We start from the raw sequence: 19,165 nt of genomic DNA, 5'->3' as shown, positions 1-19,165 counted from the left end.
ATTATAGTGTTTTTTTTCGTCTTAATTTTTTTTTACCAAGAAACCATTTGCGAGTGAGGCAGGATCACGTCCTGGGAGCTCAGCGTTATCTCTCTGAGCGCCAGAGTGGCCGGGCCGGGCTTCAAGATGTTTATCGCACACGCACACTCTCTCGACCCCGCCGCCGCCGCCGGGGGAATTCGCACTACACTTTTTTTTTCTCTCTCTCTTTTGAAGGTCTATTAGTACCTCTCATACACGGACAACTCCCTCAAGTGGTCGGGCCTGATGACATTAGAAGCACGATTTGTTATCAAAACAACGTTTACACATTAACTGCACCTGCATAAGTTACAATGAACTTTTTAAATATTTATAATCGCGAACAGAAGGCGATCTGTATTAGTCCCCGCCAAAACAATAGCTCCCACAGCTACCAGTCTAATTTCCTGAAAGAACAATTTACCAAATTGTAATTTAAACAATGTAAGTTTGTTTTTTGACAGTTAATAAGAAGCAGTCCTCATCTAACTAAATATTACCACCCAGTTTGCTTTCAACCGGCTTGGCACACAAAGACCCCTTAATGCACGCAGGGCCAGGACCACAGCGTTGATTGGCCAGAGTCTTCAACGGTGCAACAGGGAGCGGTGTCCTGCCAGGCCACAGCTGCAACCACAGCCAACGGCACCGCACGCATGTGTGTGAGCGTCTTTCTGTGTGTGTGTACGTGTCTGTGTGTCTGTGCGTATGTCTGCCAGTCCATGTGTGTGGTACCCGTTTGTGGGATGCGTGTGAGCGTTTGTGGGATGCGTGCGAGCGATCGTATGAGTGTGTGTGTTTATATTCGTAGCCATGCACAATGAGTTACATTTGTAGTCTGAGCCTGGCCTACGTTAACTCGGCCTAAAATAAGCACCTCATTTGGTAGTGTAGTCAACATTAACAGAGCACGCGTCGCCACACCACCCACCACTTGGGTGTTGTGCCAGGATTATTAGGTGCTGAATAGATGCTAATTAACAGCACTTGCCACAACAGCCCCTTGGGTTCTTTTTGCATATATCTTCTCTATCTTGAGCCAAAGTAGAAAATAAACTATTCCAGAGCACATGTGAGCACTAGATACAGAATCAAGCTGGAGAAGATTTGATAAGATAACTTTTTTACAAACAGATGCTCGCTCCGATGTTTGTCTTCATGTTTTCCAGTGTATGACTGCACAAACAAACGCCTCATGTTCATCCTGGCATTCCCTCGTCTACACAGGAATCCCACCGTGTCCACCAACGCGTGCTACTGAGCAGATAATACAGCCTTCTTGAGTGCCTCCCGTACTCCCCCCGTAAAAATGGAAGTGGACTGCACACTGACGCGGTGTGAAGCTCTGCTAATCGCGGGGTCTGCACATTGCCGTGAGTTGCCGTCGAGAGGATTGGACGAAGAAGCCCAGAGCTGCATCGTGAGCCAAAGCTGCCAATAAAACTATTTTGTGCTTCTCAATCAAGTCACAGCTCTTGAGGGGGCATGGGTTCTCTTGCGTTCACTGAATACAACTATTTTGCTGTTGCGCAATAAATCATGGCACAGGGTTTTTTGGGGACTCGTTTTTTTTTGGGACAAAGGTTTTGGCTACATGGAGGTTTACGCGATGCTGCTGTGACAGGACAACTTCTCTGGACATGGAGTTCGTTTGAATGTTTGCGAATTTGTGTCTGCAATGAGTCTCAGGCGGCTAAAACACCGCAAAGTGGCACAAGTAAGGAGTGCGGTTGGTGCATCTGCCAGTCATCTCAATCAACTAATCCCTAACATCTGGGGTCAGTTTTGTGACCTCCTGCTTTTGCATGGTGTGGTACGGGGCACACGTGGTGTAGTACCGGCACGTGTGGCGTGGTGTTGCGAGGGCGTGGTGTGGCGAGGGCACGCTTACCGGTGCAGGGCTGCGTGTTGCACAGCGACTCCTCGGTGTGCAGCCCCAGGCAGATGTCTCCTCCATGCGACGGCACCGGCTCGTTGCAGACGCGCCCTCGCTGCCGGTGGCCGCCGCCGCACGTGGCCGAGCACGTGGACCAGGGCGCCCAGCACGACCAGCCGCCATTCACTGGAGCCGCGCGCACATCGCACAACGAGCGCCGCCCGTCAACAGCCGCCGCCGACGCACGGGATAAGAGCGCACGACGCCGGAGCCCTGCGCGTGTTTCACGCGCCGCCATGAGCGTCGCGTCGCGGCAACATAAAACGCGCTTGCCGGTTGTCGCGGTAAACGTCGCACACTCTCCGCGAATGGCAGCCGCCCGCGATGCACAGCGGCGCGCGCTCCCACAGGTGTCGGCGACCGCACTCGGGCACAGAACCCCTCCGCATACCAGGGCAGGGATGCAGGTTGCACTCCTGGAACTCTGACGGGGAGCCGGGGCAGGAGGGCGGCTGCTGCTGGTGCTGGAGGTTCAGGCTGCTCCCTCCGGCGCTCACGCACAGCCGGTTGCGACTGCGGAAGCCGCGGCCGCACTCGCGCGAGCACGGAGACCAGGTGGCCCACGGCGCCCAGGCGGCACTCGCTTCTCCGGTCTGCCTGGGCCCCTCCACTGCAATGCAGAGCACGAGAGCAATGGCTTTTAGCGGTGAGGGCCACTCGCACGCATACACACGGACCCCTCACATCTCCACACACTGACCCCCATCACCACATGCTGACCACCATCACCAATGATCTCCATCATTCCACACTACCTTACATTGCTGCCTATTGAAACCCAGTGCCCTCCCCCCCTCCCACGATTCTCCACCATTACCCCACCATCATGTCCTGCCCCACCCACCCACCCACCACCGTCATCCCCTACCCCCTTGGGCACCCCTCCTCCCTTACCGTCCATGCTGCACTCGTTGGTGCCGGCGGTGCAGAATCTCATCTCCACCTTCCTGCGCGCAACGTCGAGCGCGTCGGGGTCAGGGAGGCGCGCGCGGCACGTGTAGCGGAAGCGCTGCTCGTGTCGTCCCGCGGCCCCACGCTGATGCTGCTGCTGCCCCGTGCTGTTCTCAGCGGCTGGCACCGGCAGCCAGGGAGTCCACGGAGTGTTCTTCCTCGCCTCAGGGCACGGGTCGCTGTGGCAGGCCTGGTGCTCCTGCGCTCCACCAGCAAACGACACGCGAGACCCGGTTTAGCTTTAAAAAATAATTGAATGGTGAGTCAACGTACAAAGATCGTCGCCGCATTACGCACTTTTAAATGTGCTTCTGCGGCCGTCTGGAACGCTCGTCCTTCCGATATGAGGAAGCCACTGGAGCTATGTACAGTAAAACTTTGGATTGCGAGTAACTTGGTCTGCGAGTGTTTTGCAAGACGAGCACAATTTTAAATAAATATTAATTTGATAACCGAGCGAGGTCTTGCAATACGAGTAGTACGTATACGCTTTGTCTGCCGAGCGTCACGTGATCACAACTGATATACGAGTGCTTTGATATACGAGTGCTTTGGATTACAAGCAAGTTTCTGGAACGAATTATGCTCGCAATCCAAGGTTTTACTGTACTTTTGAATAATATAGATTGAAAACTCATTTCTTTATAAATGCTTTTTGTGCTTAGTTTCTTGTCCTTCCACCGCACCTCCGATGAGCATGGTTGGCTATGCACGGTGCGAAAGAAGTTCAACATACGGTACATACATCGTCTCGATGGACGGAAACGTCCCTGCCACACGTGCCCGCCAATTCAGCGGTGACTAACGTGGGGATAAATGAGCAGTTGTGTCAAGGATAACATTTGAAATGGTCCTGTTCCTCCCCTAGATCAAGCCAGATTCAAATGAGTACCTGGTGTGATATGTAAACGTCAGTGTTCGGGAGACATAGGAAGCGGGGTTTGTGCTAGCCACATCACACTGTTGTGTGTGCCGTGCAGGCCTTAATAGGTGCTTGCTAAAAGCTCGTGCACCAGCAGTCTGTTTAATGGCAAGATTCTGCTGCTACAGAAGTGAATGGGCATTGATAAATGTGGTCTCAATGGAAATGGACTTGCTGGAAAAACATTAAAGGTCAATGAAATGAATGGGTTGACCTTAAACTAGGAGGAATGATCATGGATGCATGAGTAGGCATGGCAATGACAAATTCAAAGATCGCAGTTAAGCCCTTTGAGTCCCGTGGCATTGCAAGTCTACATCAAATAAGCGGATTACCATATTGTCTTCATTTACTTGCATGGTTTAAATCAAAATCCAATGTTCTCATTCCGGGAGAAGTTTCTTGCCAGTTAATCACGATGAGAAAAAAAATCAGCAAGAAAAACATTGAACTTGAATGATGTCTCCATATAATAATAATGATGATCATGATGATGTAAGGAAAATCTAACTTTTAACGTGAGAAAGACAGCCAGCCCCCAGATGTACTCTGTCATGAGATCAGAGGTCAATGCCATCTCTGCTAAGCCAGCTGCAGAGTGAAGGACGTAGCAACGATGGCAAGAGCTCTACTCGAGGGCAACCTCCCTTGGTTAAACGCGGCTCTGTGGGTGGCTCACAGCCCCCACCGTGGCAGCAATAGGGGGCCCTGATCAGCACCGCTTATAATCGGGCACAAATCAAGACTCTTCAACCCTTCCCTGAAGAAAAACAAAACTGGATGACGCAGATAGCGATTCGGCTGTTCAGGGCCGAGACGACTCTATCTACCAAATGTACTCAAGAGGTGAAACCTTAATAGCGTCATATGTGCGTCACACGGAGGAACAAGCAGGGACACCAGCGTGCATGGAATTTTGGAGAGTTTAGTAATTGCTAGTTTCTCAGTTGTAAATTCTTTGCGGCATATCGTGGAAGGTTCAGGAGTAAATTGTTCACGGTAAGGAGGAACATGTGAGCAATTTTAATGAGCCACTTTTCCAAACCACAATACGCTCGTTTACGAGGTTCTTTCGATAAAAAGATATTCTAACAAAATTCCACATTGTTCTCCAAGAGGTATAAAGATTCCCTGTTTAGCCATGTGGACCATCAGGAAAAGTGCTGTTAGCGTGCACATCAAAAGTCAAATTCATGATGCGAGGGAGCAGTGTGGCAAGCACCACACTCACCCACAAGCCACATCCAAGTGTTGAAGTTGACCAAACGCTCCCAGGTACTCAACTTCAATTAGGTCAAGTCATCCTACGAGAGGTCCAAATAAGATTCAGATACCAATTATCACAGCCAGACATTGAACGCAGGTTTATGGGATGGTAGTGGGGTGCATGAACCACTACAGCACCTCTCGCTGCAATGTGATTCAATGTAATGCACGCACGCGAACGCGTGCACGCACACCTAGCATTGTGTCCGACAGCCTTGGGCGATCGTGAGAGCCTTGTGCGAGGAAACGGCTGCCACACGCGCCCGTCAAACGGAGGCCACGGAGCGGCGTGGCAAATGCACCGAGCTCGCACGCGCGCCGCATACCGCACGCAAGGCCCAGCCTGTCCTGCCCTGAGCCCCACGGCTCTGCGGTTCAACCTCATCCTGCCGCCCGTGACACGCGCCTCAAGAATGCATCCCGCAAAGTGCAGGGAGCTCTGTTCCAACATGCACGGGTGGCCAGAGCCTCCATACCACCCGCCCGCTCATCCACCTACTTGTGACTTAGCTCGCGTGGCGGGTGGGGGGGGGACACAAACAGCCGCAGCCTGTTGCAGCGATCTGCATAAATGCCCCGCGAGCCAAGTTTACACGCGTGCGATGTTTCACAATGGTCTTCTGCGCTGTTAACGCAGTGGCGAGTACAAGTGTGACTGCAACAGCACGAGCAAAACTCTCCCTTGCAATTAGGCTCGTAGCACGAGCGAGTGCCGTTCTGGGATGCACTGGGACCGAGGGTGAATGCGATTGCAACTGGGTCTTGCCCAGCCAAGCATCGCAACAGGGACCCGTTCCATTCATGGTCTGCCAAACTATTCCCCAGCGCACGCACACACAAAAAAACAAAGATCCCCCGTATAGCCTTAACAGACTGTAGGGGCAAGTGCTGTTAGCGAGCACCTATAAAGGCCGGCATGGCACATGAGGGGGTGGGTGGCCAACACCACGCCCGGTCGCCTTTGTCTCCCTAGTGGCGATGTTTACATATCGAATTTGAGGCTGAGTCGACCTAGTGGCCCAAGTTAAGCGGGAAACGCACACACCCAATCACACACACGCACGCACGCATTCACTTTCACGTAGTCTCGCACGCGCATTCACACACTGACACATGAACACACACACATGCATATTCATTTACAAACACAAAGATCCCCCGTATAGCCTTAACAGACTTTTGGGGAAACTGCTGTCGCACAATGCTCTAACCACTGCGCCACCACTCCCCGCACAAAGACACGAGTGCACGCGTGCACATTCACGCTCACACACATGTGTACAACACATGCCCACGCACTCGCGCTTGCACGGTCGTCGCACAATGGAATAAATAATCGCTCGTCCTCTCTGCTCTCTGGCCCCTTGCCCACAGCTGAGGGCCTTTGTGAGTGCCGAAACCCTCGCCGGCACCGTAATATATCACGCAGTTCCCCCAAACAGTTAACCTCTCTGCCGCTTTATTTACGACGTTAATTCTGTAAAAGGAAATCCATTACGGTCCCTGTTGCTTAAACAGAAGAGACAAAAAAACCCAAGGTGTGTTCCAGAAGAGCGCTTTGCTCCCATCATGAGCCCCAACACAGCTGTTAAGTGAACTTCTTCACCGAGCGCTCAACCAAACATGCACACACACACATATACGCCTGTCTCTCATGTTAATGTACACAGTGGGAAATGTATGTGAAAGGTCAAATGGTTCCCCGCTTAACTTGGGCCACTGGAGAAACTGTTGTTAGCGAGCACCTATCAAGGTCGGCACAGCAACACACCAAGGCCAGCGTATTTTTATTGTTGACTTAGGATAGAACCGGACCAGATTCGTACACCAATTGCTTCATCAGAGTTGTGCATCATAGGTATGAATGGAAGCCAAATAACTGAGACGATAGCACATTGTGCCAAGCACTACCCCACACTGCTCCGTGCGCACGGCATATATAGTCAAATACATGCACCTTCGAGATAAACACATGGACACATATATATAATATTTTGTCAAAAACTTCATTACGGTAACATTTACAGGTCACATTAATGAGGATGCTTTTAATTGAGAACTTGATTATCCGGTATGAAAAAGGGGCTGGTGGGGGGCTGCGTGGCCCTGAGGGGACATCGGCACCACACCCAGCCGAGCAGGGCAACGTACCGAGTGGGTACCGAGCGGAAACCGCTCACTACCCCCCGGGGGCCAGCAACCGGGCTCATCAACGCACCGCGACCTCGAACACAAACCGCCAACCGGGCCGCGGTTTTCCACAGATCATTGGGCGGGGGGGGCGGGTTGGGGAGAAGGGGCACGTTGGATTTTTTTGGTGGCTCCGCGCTAGGGGGAGAACGGGCGGAAGCATCGGGCACGTCCGACCACGGCCCAACCCGTACGGCGGACTGGGACGTGTGCACGTATGTGCGTCGGAACTTCTTTTCACACCGTATACGTAGCCACCGTGCCCTTCCCACTCGTGCGCGCATGCATGCTCTGGCCAGGAAGGCGTCCCGCAGAGGGTTACTCGGGAAATATCAGCAGTAGCACCAAGGTGTTAATATCGCACGATTAATTAAATTGACTGCCCGAACATCACGCCAATGCGGTTTTATGAAATGCCAGCAAAAAATATTGACACGAATGTGAAATAGATGTCAGGCGTAGTTAGCGTCCATTTCAATCGTGCACACTGCGCACGCTTGTAAAAACATTTACACCGTGCACTCTCTGGACGACTTAGAGAGTGTTAATTGCCAACGACTCATGTTTTACAGTGTTCATAAATATCAGGCTTCTTGAAGTTTCCTAACTCGTGATGATCACGTGTGTTTGAACGACCTTTTCTGTTCAAATTACTTTAACCTTTTATTTCTTCTGTAAAATCTACGATTTAGAGCAGGAACCCTCGTCTCAATCTCTCTGGGACAAACAGCTGTGTTTCTGAAACATTAGCCTCGCGTATATTTACGCCTTTTAGACAGTGTTATGACAGTGGAAAAATGTGTTCAGCCTGCACCAATTATCCCCCCATGTGATAGTTAAATCTGAATGTCTTCATCTAGAATTGAAGCTTTCGTGACTGCAAAAATTATACGCATTGCTTTTTTCGTTAAAGTCGTGTATGTAGAAATAAAACAAAATTTAAATATATAAAATTTAATGAAAATAAATCACGACGTCTTGCCAATTCGGGCAGGGAATTTATACCCTCCACAAGGCCGGTTAGAGCTTTGCGACAGCGCGAGGGAAAGCGTGACCGTCACTCGGGCAGCAGGAGCGAATCAGAACCGTTATTTATCCTGGAGAAATCCGACGAGCTACGATGCTGTTTGTCACACGGGGCACCAGGGTCAGAGAGAGTGGCTGTCGCAGAGCGCGTCGAAGGCGCCCGTGGCGTGCGTCTCTCACCATGTCGCACCCGGCGCAGGCTTCCCCGTTGTTGGCGGCGTTGGCGTTGGCGCATGTTCGTCTGCGCGTGCGCACGCCCCCGCCGCACGGCGCACTGCAGCGCTCCCACGGCCCCCACGGGGACCACGTTGCCGGCACAGGGCAGCGCGTGTGCTCGTTACAGAACCTGGCGGCACAATGGCGGCGTTAAAAACCGTCGTGGGTCGGGGCCCGGCACGTGGTGTTAACACGACTCGAGCAACGTATTGTTTCACTCTCTGACCTGTATTTTATTTTGTAAAACAAATGACTATGGAGAATGGTATTTTTCCAATATTTCCTATGTATATCTATATACACATCAATTAGACATGGGCTTTACCATTAATCTTAGCGACTCTTTCTTGGTTGTTGGCATTTATTGGGACACATTTTTCGACATGACTCCGCAAACAAATTGTTGAGTTTAATTTCCAACAACAGAGACACACACACAGACGCGAGGCAAGCATCGCTATTGGATTTGGTCAGGGCGGGCGGGCGGATGGACGGACGAGGGCCTGTGATTGGCGGGTGTGGCGGTAGCAAGCCAAGTGCACGCACCTCTCCTCACGGTTCTGCCCCACGCACACGCGGCCTCCGTGTCGCGGGCTGGGGTTGCTGCATGAGCGCTGCCGCACCTGGAAGCCCATGGAGCAGGTGGTGGTGCACACTGACCAGGCTGACCACGGCGTCCAACCTCCGTTCCTGCACACGGCAAAATCACCGCAACCTCATCACCCCGTGTCTGCTGCTTGCCGTCACATCATTACCCTCCGTCATTGTCATCGTCGTCGTCACCATCGTCACCATCGTCTTCATCGTCATCAGCCGGACACGTTTCATTCACTGGTGCGGAGGACGCAGAGGTTATGAGACGAGTGTTGGGAGAATTACGAATGAGTTTTGTCCATTCAGTACATATAGATTCTGTCCGGCTCTGTGTAAAGATGACCCGGTGTCCACGAGCTATTTTCATCTGCTCTTACTTGGCCCTAAATATTGTATTTCTTTGTGCGTGTGTGTGTATACATATGCATGTCTATATGTGCACGTGTGTTTATGTGTACGTCTGTATTATGTATTTATGCGTTTGTAAAACGTGGTGAGGTATGTTCAGATAACCCCTATTCCAGCAGTGGATTGATGACAGCGCCACACATAGACATACATTTATAACCGACATAAACGCTCTGGCAAGACAGAGCGTGGCCTGCGGCAATATTATCAGACGATCAACGTGACAAACCCCTCGGGCCCCATTCCCTTCATGAGCTCGAGCACAAGCGAGCGAGCGAGTGAGCGAGCGAGTGAGCGAGCGAGCGAGTGAGCGAGCGAGGCCGCACCTGGAGCAGTTGGCCACCTGCACGGTGGCGCCGTCACAAGGCCGCCCCGCACACTGCGGCACGGGCGTGTCGCACGCTCGACGGCGGCAAAGGCAGGAGCCGCCACCCGTCTCCCCGCCGTCCGAGTGCTGGCACGTCTCCCACGCCGACCACGGCCCCAGCGCGCCGTCCACCGTCAGATTCCGCACCTGCACGAGGTCGGAGGGGGGGGGGGGGAGAGACTTAGATCAGCACCATGGGTCCACCGCCGGGGTCACAAGGGTGAGGGTTGGGAGGGCGAGGAATAGGAGGGCGAGGGCTAGGAGGGCGAGGAGAGTGAGGGCTACGAGGGTGAGGGCTAGGAGGGTGAGGGCTAGGAGAGTGAGGGCTACGAGGGTGAGGATTAAGATGGTGAGGGCTAGGAGGGTGAGCGCTAGGATGGTGAGGGCTAGAAGAGTGAGGGCTAGGAGGGTGAGAGTCAAGAGGTGTTTGGGGGAATGTACAGCAGCTATGAGAAAAGGCTTCAGTCAATCGCTGTCAAGGATGATACGTCTAGAACTTTTGAAGTCTTGAATAAAGCATTTCTTGTACAGGAATAGAGGTGAGGGCACACTGACCTCGGTTGCAGTTCACTGGCAAATTCCTGTAGAGGAATGTGTGGAGTGGAGGATCTGCCCGTGCATGCGCTGTCACTGGTTCATGGTTGGGGTGCTCACCGGGCACTGGGAGAGGTCCTGCAGCCAAGACCCGGAGCCGGAGCTCTCCCTCAGGGTGGTGCAGCGTCTCAGGATCAAGTCCCAGCCACAGAAGGGGTCCCGCGAGCCAACACATGTGCTGTGCAGTCACAGATGCCCACGGACACCACATGCACAGACACACGCATGGACACACGCACGGATACACGCACGGACACACGCACGGACAATGACAAAGACACACGCACGGACACACGTGTGCATGCGGGGCGGGGAGGGAGCAGGAGGAGCGTGAGCGGCACTCTCGACCCACGAGAGAAGTAAACACATCAGGGGTCCTGCTGGAAAAGTTAATGCCTCGTGCGTAATTGATGAGCCTTGGACATCTGGCGGCAGGGCGTTGTTTGCGTTGTCCTCAAATGGAGACGTTATGCCGCAAGGTCTCCACCGTGTAACCACAACCATCGGCAAGACCTTGAAACATAGGCAAGGCTCCCTCCCACTTCACATCTCATGCACGCCGCTTTCCGAATCGTTCCAGTGAACTTACTTGGCCAATAAAATATAACACGAGCATCGTAAACAAAGTCTCTACGTGACCTTTTCTGCACTCGCCTGAGCAGCGAATTCACGTAAACGGGACGACATTAGGCCACCTCCGCCGGGCGTGCGAGGAGCAGGCTGGGGAAACGCCGTGGGGAGGGTTGGCGCTCACCTCTCCGTGCGGAAAGCGGAGCAGCGCTCCAGGGGCAGCTTGAGCACGGCACCGTCGGTGCCCACGTAGAGTGCCCCGTCGCCAGGGGACACGTGCAGCGCCCGGACACGCTGCCGCGCGGCGGGCCAGGGCAGCTCCATCTCGTCAATCACGCAGCCCGAGGCGGCCGCCACCTTCTGCACCGTGCCCTCGTCTGGGGAGAGGGTGGGCAACACGGGTGAGAGGGAGAAAGACAATTTCGCTGCGAACGTGGGGATTATTTTTATACTGCTTGCCTTTCCCAATCCGGGCAGTGACGATAGGCACACACAGTGAATTGTTACCGTCATCTACATCATTAATAAAAAATTATTGACATTTATTCGTGAGGCGCCTTCCACTAATGTCTCAAGGTGCCTTGGCAATGACAAAACTTGTCAGTTACACGATACGCACGTCTGACAAACGCGAGACTCAAACGAACACAGCTGTAGTCCAGCGCGCTTTGCAGCGCCGTGGTTACCTGTGGCCACGAACAGCAAGCGGTGCACCACCCCGCCGCGGCCCCGCGCCGACGAGTCGATGGCGAGGCGCGTGAAACGCGAGCCATGGCGGGCGAGCAGTGCCCGACCCCCGCCCGGGGTCACGGGCTCCGCCATGAGCAACAGGCGCTGCGCGTCCACGAGGCTCCGCACCGTAAGGTTAGCAGTGGAGCCGTCCGGCACCGTGTCACACTGCGGCAGCAGAGACACGCCGCAACACCGTCAGACCGTCACGGCTGGGCAGCGAGTGGAAGTTTTTGGTGGCATGTGGGTGGCATGGTCGCGGGCGACTAAGTTGCGTGTGAAAGGTGAGCGGCATGGTGGTGGATGACTAAGTGTCACGTGGCAGGTAAGAGGCATGGTGGCGGGTGCTGGTAAGCACCTGGAAGTTGGGGTTGGGATTGGGATGGGGCAGCCAGGCCGTGCGCGGCGACTCCTGGAACTTGAATGGGCCGTTGAACGTCTCTCTGACGTCGCTCATGTTGTACACGCACACGGCGGAGGCCACTGGCCCGCTCCTGCAGGGGTGCGCGAGCGACAAGGATCGCGGCATCAATCACACGCAGTGCCGGCCTTCGCGCACGTGTAACCATCATCAGTCATGGTCTAACCGCTGCTGGATGAAGACATCCTTGACCATGACATCAACATCTCCGCACGCCCCAACACATGCGAATTATCTTCGTAAAATGTCGTAGTTCCTGTTTCCAACGATTTCTAGACCCCAGCAAAAGGGAATTGTTATCAGCTACGGTGAATAACAGTGGCGAGTGATATCTGTACCGGTCCTGAGATGCCCTGGTCCCCAAATAGGATGGTCTCATCTGTCTAGTGTGGTGTGGTAAAACAACCCCAATGATCATCGCCATCAGCGGGAAGTCGCACGTACCCCGCGGTGGTGAACACCCCATACAGGAGTCCAGCCTCGGGCACGAACACGGCGCTCTGGAGCTCCGGGAAGTCGACCACGTCCTGGGCGGGAGCGGCACCGGCCGCGGACCCGGGCGAAGCGGAACCCAGGGTCCCCGAGCACTCGAGTCGTGCCTTCATGTACGTAGTCCACGTGTCCTCCAACAGGAAGCGGCCACCCAGGTCGTTGGCGCAGACGCGGGCGACGCGCGACACGACTCGCCGCCCGCACTCCTGCTCGACGGCGACCTCACGGAACGCCACGTACACGAAGCCGCCTGCCTCCCATGCCAGCACGAAGCTCGGCTCTGCAGGGGCAAAGAAAAGGAGGTGGAAACCGGAGCTTGATTCCAGCCGGGTACATAAGGGTCGGTGATGCAACAAAATGTTTCCTTGATCTGGAGTGACTGCGATAGCTTAGCTTGTAAAATCCAGTCTACTTCTCGCTATGGCGGCTATGAGTCAGGTGCTGTCAGCTCCAGGCGACCGTCGACATGGATATGTATTGAGTGAGAAATGAAACCCCGGTTGCAACATCAGCTGCAGAGAGCAATGTGATCATATATTTACGTATGTCTGTGTACACAAGCTTTTCAACGTAGATCTACGCCCGACGCAAACCACCAAGTGCTGAGGAGCGCAGTGTCAATATGCACTGAAGAGAAAGTAAAACTAAGATATTTACAAGTGACTTCATTTCATGTAAAATTTGCCATTATTAATCATGCAAAATAAGGGTAAACGAAACAACAATTACCTTAACTTGAAGGTTAATACATTTATTTTGAATGCATTAAGAGTAGGAAAATATCAATTTATACCAATTCGCCGTGTATATATATTTATGGTAAACTATAAGGGTAGCCTGTATCGTGTAAACCTCGCCGTTTAGCGATGTCAGGTTACATGTTTATCCTTTGGCCAAAATGGGGCCACTATGGTCTCACGCCAAATGCCAGGTGTTTCACATTCCCTCTTGACGTGGACCTCAAGCGGAGCCACGATGGATTTGCTCATTCTACACCCCCCCCCCACCGCACCCCCTCCCAAGCCAGGGAACAAACCTCTGGCCACCTAAAGTCCACGATGGCCAATTCCGCGATCGGGCAAGCGTTAGTTTCACGTTACTCCCGAATAAAAAAAAAAAAAATTGGTTTGCGCACAGCAATATCTGGCGCATATTTGTAATGATCTCTTTGTACGGGTTAGGCTATCCGCTCCCTGAGAGACTTCAGCAAATAAAAGGTCAAGCTGCAGAATTACAATCCCCCCTATGACGAATCATTTACATAAAGTTAACTTTTCCCCGTAATTTTACAGCAACCAGCGTGATGGGGATATCAGTGCCAGAAGCAAGCAGCAATGAGTGTGTGTTAGCTGTACTGGAATGTCTGCCACGTTGCAAACAGGTTCAATTGACAATGTCACCCTTGTTAAATAGGCGTCATCCCACTGGGGCTCTCACCTGGTTTAAATGTTTAACTAAACACGTTTTTTTTTTTACAAAACACTAATTATAGCAGCCACACGGACGTATCGATTCCGCACGCTGCTTTAAAATAACGCAACCATTTTATTCTCGCTCGCCGAGTCTCAAGGCTCTTTCTCAAGGAGGTTCCTGTGTGGGCTGCTTCACTAATCCCCTGTTGACTCTTTTGAATAACTCCAGGGTCTGCCATCCTGCCCGGGGCTTCTCAGCGACACCGAGTTGCCGCGTGCCGGCACGCGGTTACCGTTGAGCCAGCGCGAGTTGTACTGCGCAGTGCGCAGGGTGGGGAGGCCGCCCAGGCTGCGATAGATGGCCGGGTCACGCCCTGCGAAGTCCACGGCGGTGGCGGCGTAGAGCTCCCCGCGCGCCGTGAGCAGCGTGGCCGCGCTGTGTTGTGGGTCGAAGGGGCAGCGCGCGACGCCGTTCAGCGTCTCCCACACACGGTTGAGGTTCCCCAGCTGCACGGACACAACAACGATAACTACGATGACGAAGACACAACACAACAAAAGAAGATTCGTGTGGCAGGTCGATTTGACTTCGGTAAAAATGGGCAAGTTAGTAACGAGTTTTTTTTTTTTAAACAAATATCGGCTAAAACGTTTGATAGCGTGTGAATTTATCCTATAAGCAAGCACCTATTAGGGCCAGCAAAACAGACAAGGAAGTGGTGTGGCCAGGACCATGTGGGGCAACTGTATGGCTTTCATCTCCACCAGAGGAATAGTTATTCATTTAAGGCGAAGTCACCCCAGAGAAGGCCAAATGATTGAACCAGCATCACCGGTTCGTAGTACAGTGCATGCTCTATTACCTCACCACGTAACACGATGGTGAATGTGTTTGGATTAAAATGGACAATATGTCATAATTAACAAACACGTGTTTAGTCTTTGCGCACATGCTGCCACCGTCACAAACCCCAGCCGAGACCTGTGCACCTTGCCAGCTGCTGCTGCGTGTACAGGTTTTGTAGCTGCTGCTGCGTATACGAGTTTGTAGCTACTGTGAGCATGCGGTGTGAAGGGGAGGGGGGCCCTCACGGTGCGGTTGGTGCACAGAGGCGTGAAAGCATTGGTGCCACACGCCAGCAGCCGGTTTCCTCGCACCAGCAGCACACGGATGTAGTTCTGGCACTCTTCCTGTGACACGTGCCCGCACATACACACATTGGCTGTGGTCAAAACACCGCACATTTGTACACAGAAAAAGCATCGCACCGTTTACCCAATAGACCATCGAGGCCATCAAGTGGCACTTGTCAACAAGATTCACGGGGGGTCCCCCAAGTGGCCAGCATCACACATGGCTGCCTACCTTTGTCTCCCAACGCTGATGATCGTGATTAAACCAGTTGCTCATTTTAAGCCAAGTTGACAGTGTCGGTTTAGGCCGAGTTCAGATGGTGGTTTCCAATTTTTGCTGTGCATGATGATCAGAGAATGAACTCAGGCTGCTGGGATCGCAATGCCGCCCATCAAAAACTGCCCGACACGTGCATACAAATGTAGTGACTGGGAATGTCACTGTGTGGTGCCGGGCCTGCGAGGTCACGGCGGGATGTCTACTGTTGTGTGTACACCCTGGACACGGGGTGTACTACCAGCCCTAGCGCGGGCTTGGGTGAGCGCTGGTTAAGCGTGATGGCACCACGCATAGCGTGCGGTGCGGGCTCCCGTTGAGAGAGCGAGAGAGTGTCAGCCAGCTGGGGTTACGTTGGGGGGCATGATACTCTGACTGACCTGGGGACATGTGACCGGATGATACTGGAGGGGGGCCACCGGTGGAGGGGGCCAATGGGTGGTCACATGGTCCGGGAAGAACTCTCGAGAGCTTTCGGGCAAGGGCGAGAGAGATCGAGAAGGTGGGCGGGGCGAGAGGCGGAGCCAGCCCCAGCCCGATATAAGGGGGGCCCTGGGAGGGGCTCGGGGTTCTGACTTTTGGAGAGGCAGGAGATCCACGTGAAGCTGGAAGAAGCCTCCAGCCACGCGGTCCGGGACCCAGCATGTGGTCCGGACCGGGATAGCAGGACCGTGTCTTGTTCCGCCGTAGCGTGGTTAGTTGGGTGGTCACCACCCGAGAGTGGGTTGTGTTAATAGCCTGGAGTATGTTGTGCTAATAGTTTAATAAACGTGTTGCTCCCTAAGACAACGTCTGCGACTCGGTTGGACTCACTACACAAGTAACTAACAGATGTACGGCCACCGGCGCACAAAAGGATTTAAATGAAAACTCTTGCGGACTCATCGCATGCAGGTGTCATATCAACGGCGAGCTCTCTGCCAAGAATGCGACGCGTGCAATTGCACAGAGGGGCTCTTCATAAAACCAACGCAAGAGCATTCGTCCGCATGGCCGTACACTCGTGTTTCCTGCGGTTTAGCCTCCCTAACGCCCGTGTTGTTACCGGCAGGAGCCACCATCCAAGCGTCGCAGGAGAGAGGTCGCATTGGGATGAAGCGTTCATCGCGAGCGCGCTGTACGTTATTACATCACTGGATTTCCATCAATATCGTAGAGAATCTCTTTATTGAGCGACGATGAATAGCAGCAGCATTCCTTACGTCACACTTTAATCCACCCTCCCCAGGGGTTGCGGGCCAGATAAATCACCAATGCACACGAGTGGAAGGCAGCCAGCGAGTCCGTCGCTTAAAAGGAAATCATTGTTTGGTCCTCGGTGTGCTGTAATCTCAGTGACCCCAACCCCCCACGGCTATGGGCCCCCCCGCTGCCCCCCCCTCCCCACCCCCATTGCGCCCGTGCACGCTCAACACGAAAGCGGTCCGTGGGAACGTGGGGAATGGCTCTGCACGGCCCCTTCTGGCTCCGATTTCTCGTGAGGGACGCGGACACCAACTCAATTTGCTCACGAGCGGCAGCGTGCTGAGCCGCAACTCAAAGTCGGGGAATATCTTGGCCAGCGCAGGGCCCTTCACGAGCACGGCAGCCAAAACACTCCAGTTGCTCGGCCAATTATGATTTGGCTTTTCAGGCGACGTGAGTGTATGTCAATTATTAACAATAATATTGTTTCTAATAACAATGATGTAAATGTCTGTGTGACCTAGCTGACTGTCCGATGAGGTCTTCGTTATCATTATCAGTCAATATTTTCTCCCTTCATGGCCATTTACGAGCAATCCAGCCAAGACGTTAGAATGACCCAGCTGGTGATGTTTTGGATTTTCTGGCGACATATGAACGTGTGTAAATGTCGGTCGCCTCGAGCTGACTACCCAAAGAGGTCATCGTTATCATCGTAAATATTTAATTTTATCAATGGCCTTATCACGACAAATATGCCTCCTCAGAGCTCCATGACAACACGCACACCCTGGAGAAAGTTTGCCTCTAAAATTGAGTCATGCTTCTCAAGCTTAAGCGGTTCCGATTTGATTCGACGGTGCAGACGCGCAGCCCTTGCAGAGGCACGGTGGGAACTTGGGAAGGGGCGACTCGCTGCATCGCTTTGTGAGCAACAACAAAAGGTGCTGTGGGAATTACTCCACAAATTCCGGCATTTGCATTTTGCGTAGACGTCATTGGCGCAAAATAGGACGTGATGGCACAGCACATGATATCACAACACACTTACAGAGCACGAACATCATCGGACAGATAAATGCTTTAACTTCGGCCACCATAAATGCCTGCCCACGGTTTATACGACTCGTTCGGCATGCCCAGCGAACGCTGGGCAGGCTCACGACGCCGGCTGTGCTCGTGGCGAGGCTCACCTCCGACTTGCCCTTGCTGTAGCAGGACCTCCTGGTCGTCTCGTCACAGTCCCACTCGCTCGCCTGCGCACGCACGCAGAGGAGGCCTTCCGGTAACGAGGCAGCCACAACCGCTCTAATCTCTTGATTTCGATGTTCGAGTCCAGCTAAATGTATTCTTTTAAATCCTGCGTGTGTCTTATATTTGTCATCGGCAGCTTGTGGCGACCCACAACTCGTGAACACAGAAGTCATTATTGCAATTTCTTATTTTAGACGGCAAGAACAATTTTGTTTCTTTATGTGTTTGCTTACAGCACACGTAAAGATTGCAAAATCTGTTAACCCTCAGGATTTCATTCCTTGTTGTAATGTGAAGAAAAGTGGATATTTATTGAGAGATATCGGTGCTAGAAATGTTATTTTTGTAGGAGGCAAAACTCAACCCCACAGCTGCCATTTGTTGTCACACGCATAGCGGTAAGCTTTGTTGTTAAGGAATCTAACGAGACACAGACAAGCAACCGTATCACATCGCCTGACAGCAGCAGCAGTGGCTGCCACGGAGGGAAACGAATGAAAGTTATTATTTTTAAAACATCGAACCAAAGCAGTGTTCTGGTGAGGATGGAGCAGCACACGAATGGGTTATTTTCGCTGCGAGTGCCTGAATCTGGGCATCAAAGGAGTCATGCTCATTATGGAAGCCAGGCAAGCGAGAGCCCCACCTCACCAAGGTGTGAGTCCAGCAAAACACAAAACCACACTCAGACTAAACATTATTACAAACACTGTCGTTTTGATTGCTGTATCCGCCCTTTAGAAAACATAAAAGAAAAAGAAAATGCACCTGAGTGCGAATTTTTTTTTTTATATATTCTATCCATCACCAGTCCATTATGACCGCTTGCATATTTTGGGAGTTTTTAGCCGGTGTGTTTTTTTTTCTTTTTTTGGGGGGGGGAGGGGTTGTTGTTTCAAGGTGTCTTTTTGGGAAGGCTGGGGGAAGCGCGTCCCGTGACACCTGGCGAAGTGGAATGTGCTCCGGGTCGGACGGAACCGCCCCCTGGCTCCAGGTGACGCCAATCCGAGCTTTCACTGCCCGGGCTCACGCAGGGCGGAGAGAGGATGAGCTGTAATTCCACGGCCCCCGCGGGGTTCCACTCGACGAAAATGACTCGCCGGAAGATTTCTGCTATGTGCGAGTGCTGTGTGTGTGCTTGTACCAGAAGGGGTATTTTAGCAGCTATTGCATTGTACTGCTATCTTTCAACTCGTATTT

The 19,165-nt window shown here is 52.7% G+C and overlaps 1 protein-coding gene across 1 annotated transcript in view; it reads right to left on the bottom strand.

Annotated features, from left to right (window-relative positions):
- Positions 1-19,165, bottom strand: part of LOC144931713 (semaphorin-5A-like) — a 61,453-nt gene that overhangs the window by 5,769 nt on the left and 36,519 nt on the right. The window contains exons 5-18 of the mRNA XM_078855927.1: positions 17,905-17,967; positions 15,208-15,306; positions 14,409-14,622; positions 12,656-12,983; positions 12,149-12,284; positions 11,748-11,958; positions 11,246-11,438; positions 10,552-10,669; positions 9,857-10,044; positions 9,075-9,218; positions 8,493-8,658; positions 2,852-3,107; positions 2,349-2,567; positions 1,913-2,083 (exon numbers count right to left, since the gene is read on the bottom strand). Of these exons, the coding sequence (XP_078712053.1) occupies positions 1,913-2,083; positions 2,349-2,567; positions 2,852-3,107; positions 8,493-8,658; positions 9,075-9,218; positions 9,857-10,044; positions 10,552-10,669; positions 11,246-11,438; positions 11,748-11,958; positions 12,149-12,284; positions 12,656-12,983; positions 14,409-14,622; positions 15,208-15,306; positions 17,905-17,967 (2,506 nt within the window). The remainder of the gene's footprint in view (positions 1-1,912; positions 2,084-2,348; positions 2,568-2,851; positions 3,108-8,492; positions 8,659-9,074; positions 9,219-9,856; positions 10,045-10,551; positions 10,670-11,245; positions 11,439-11,747; positions 11,959-12,148; positions 12,285-12,655; positions 12,984-14,408; positions 14,623-15,207; positions 15,307-17,904; positions 17,968-19,165) is intronic.

This window comes from Lampetra fluviatilis, chromosome 1 (assembly GCF_964198595.1).
Source record: "Lampetra fluviatilis chromosome 1, kcLamFluv1.1, whole genome shotgun sequence".
Lineage (NCBI taxonomy): Eukaryota > Metazoa > Chordata > Hyperoartia > Petromyzontiformes > Petromyzontidae > Lampetra > Lampetra fluviatilis.
The sequence above is the reverse complement of the archived record's forward strand: the minus strand, read 5'-3'. Positions and strand labels throughout refer to the sequence as shown.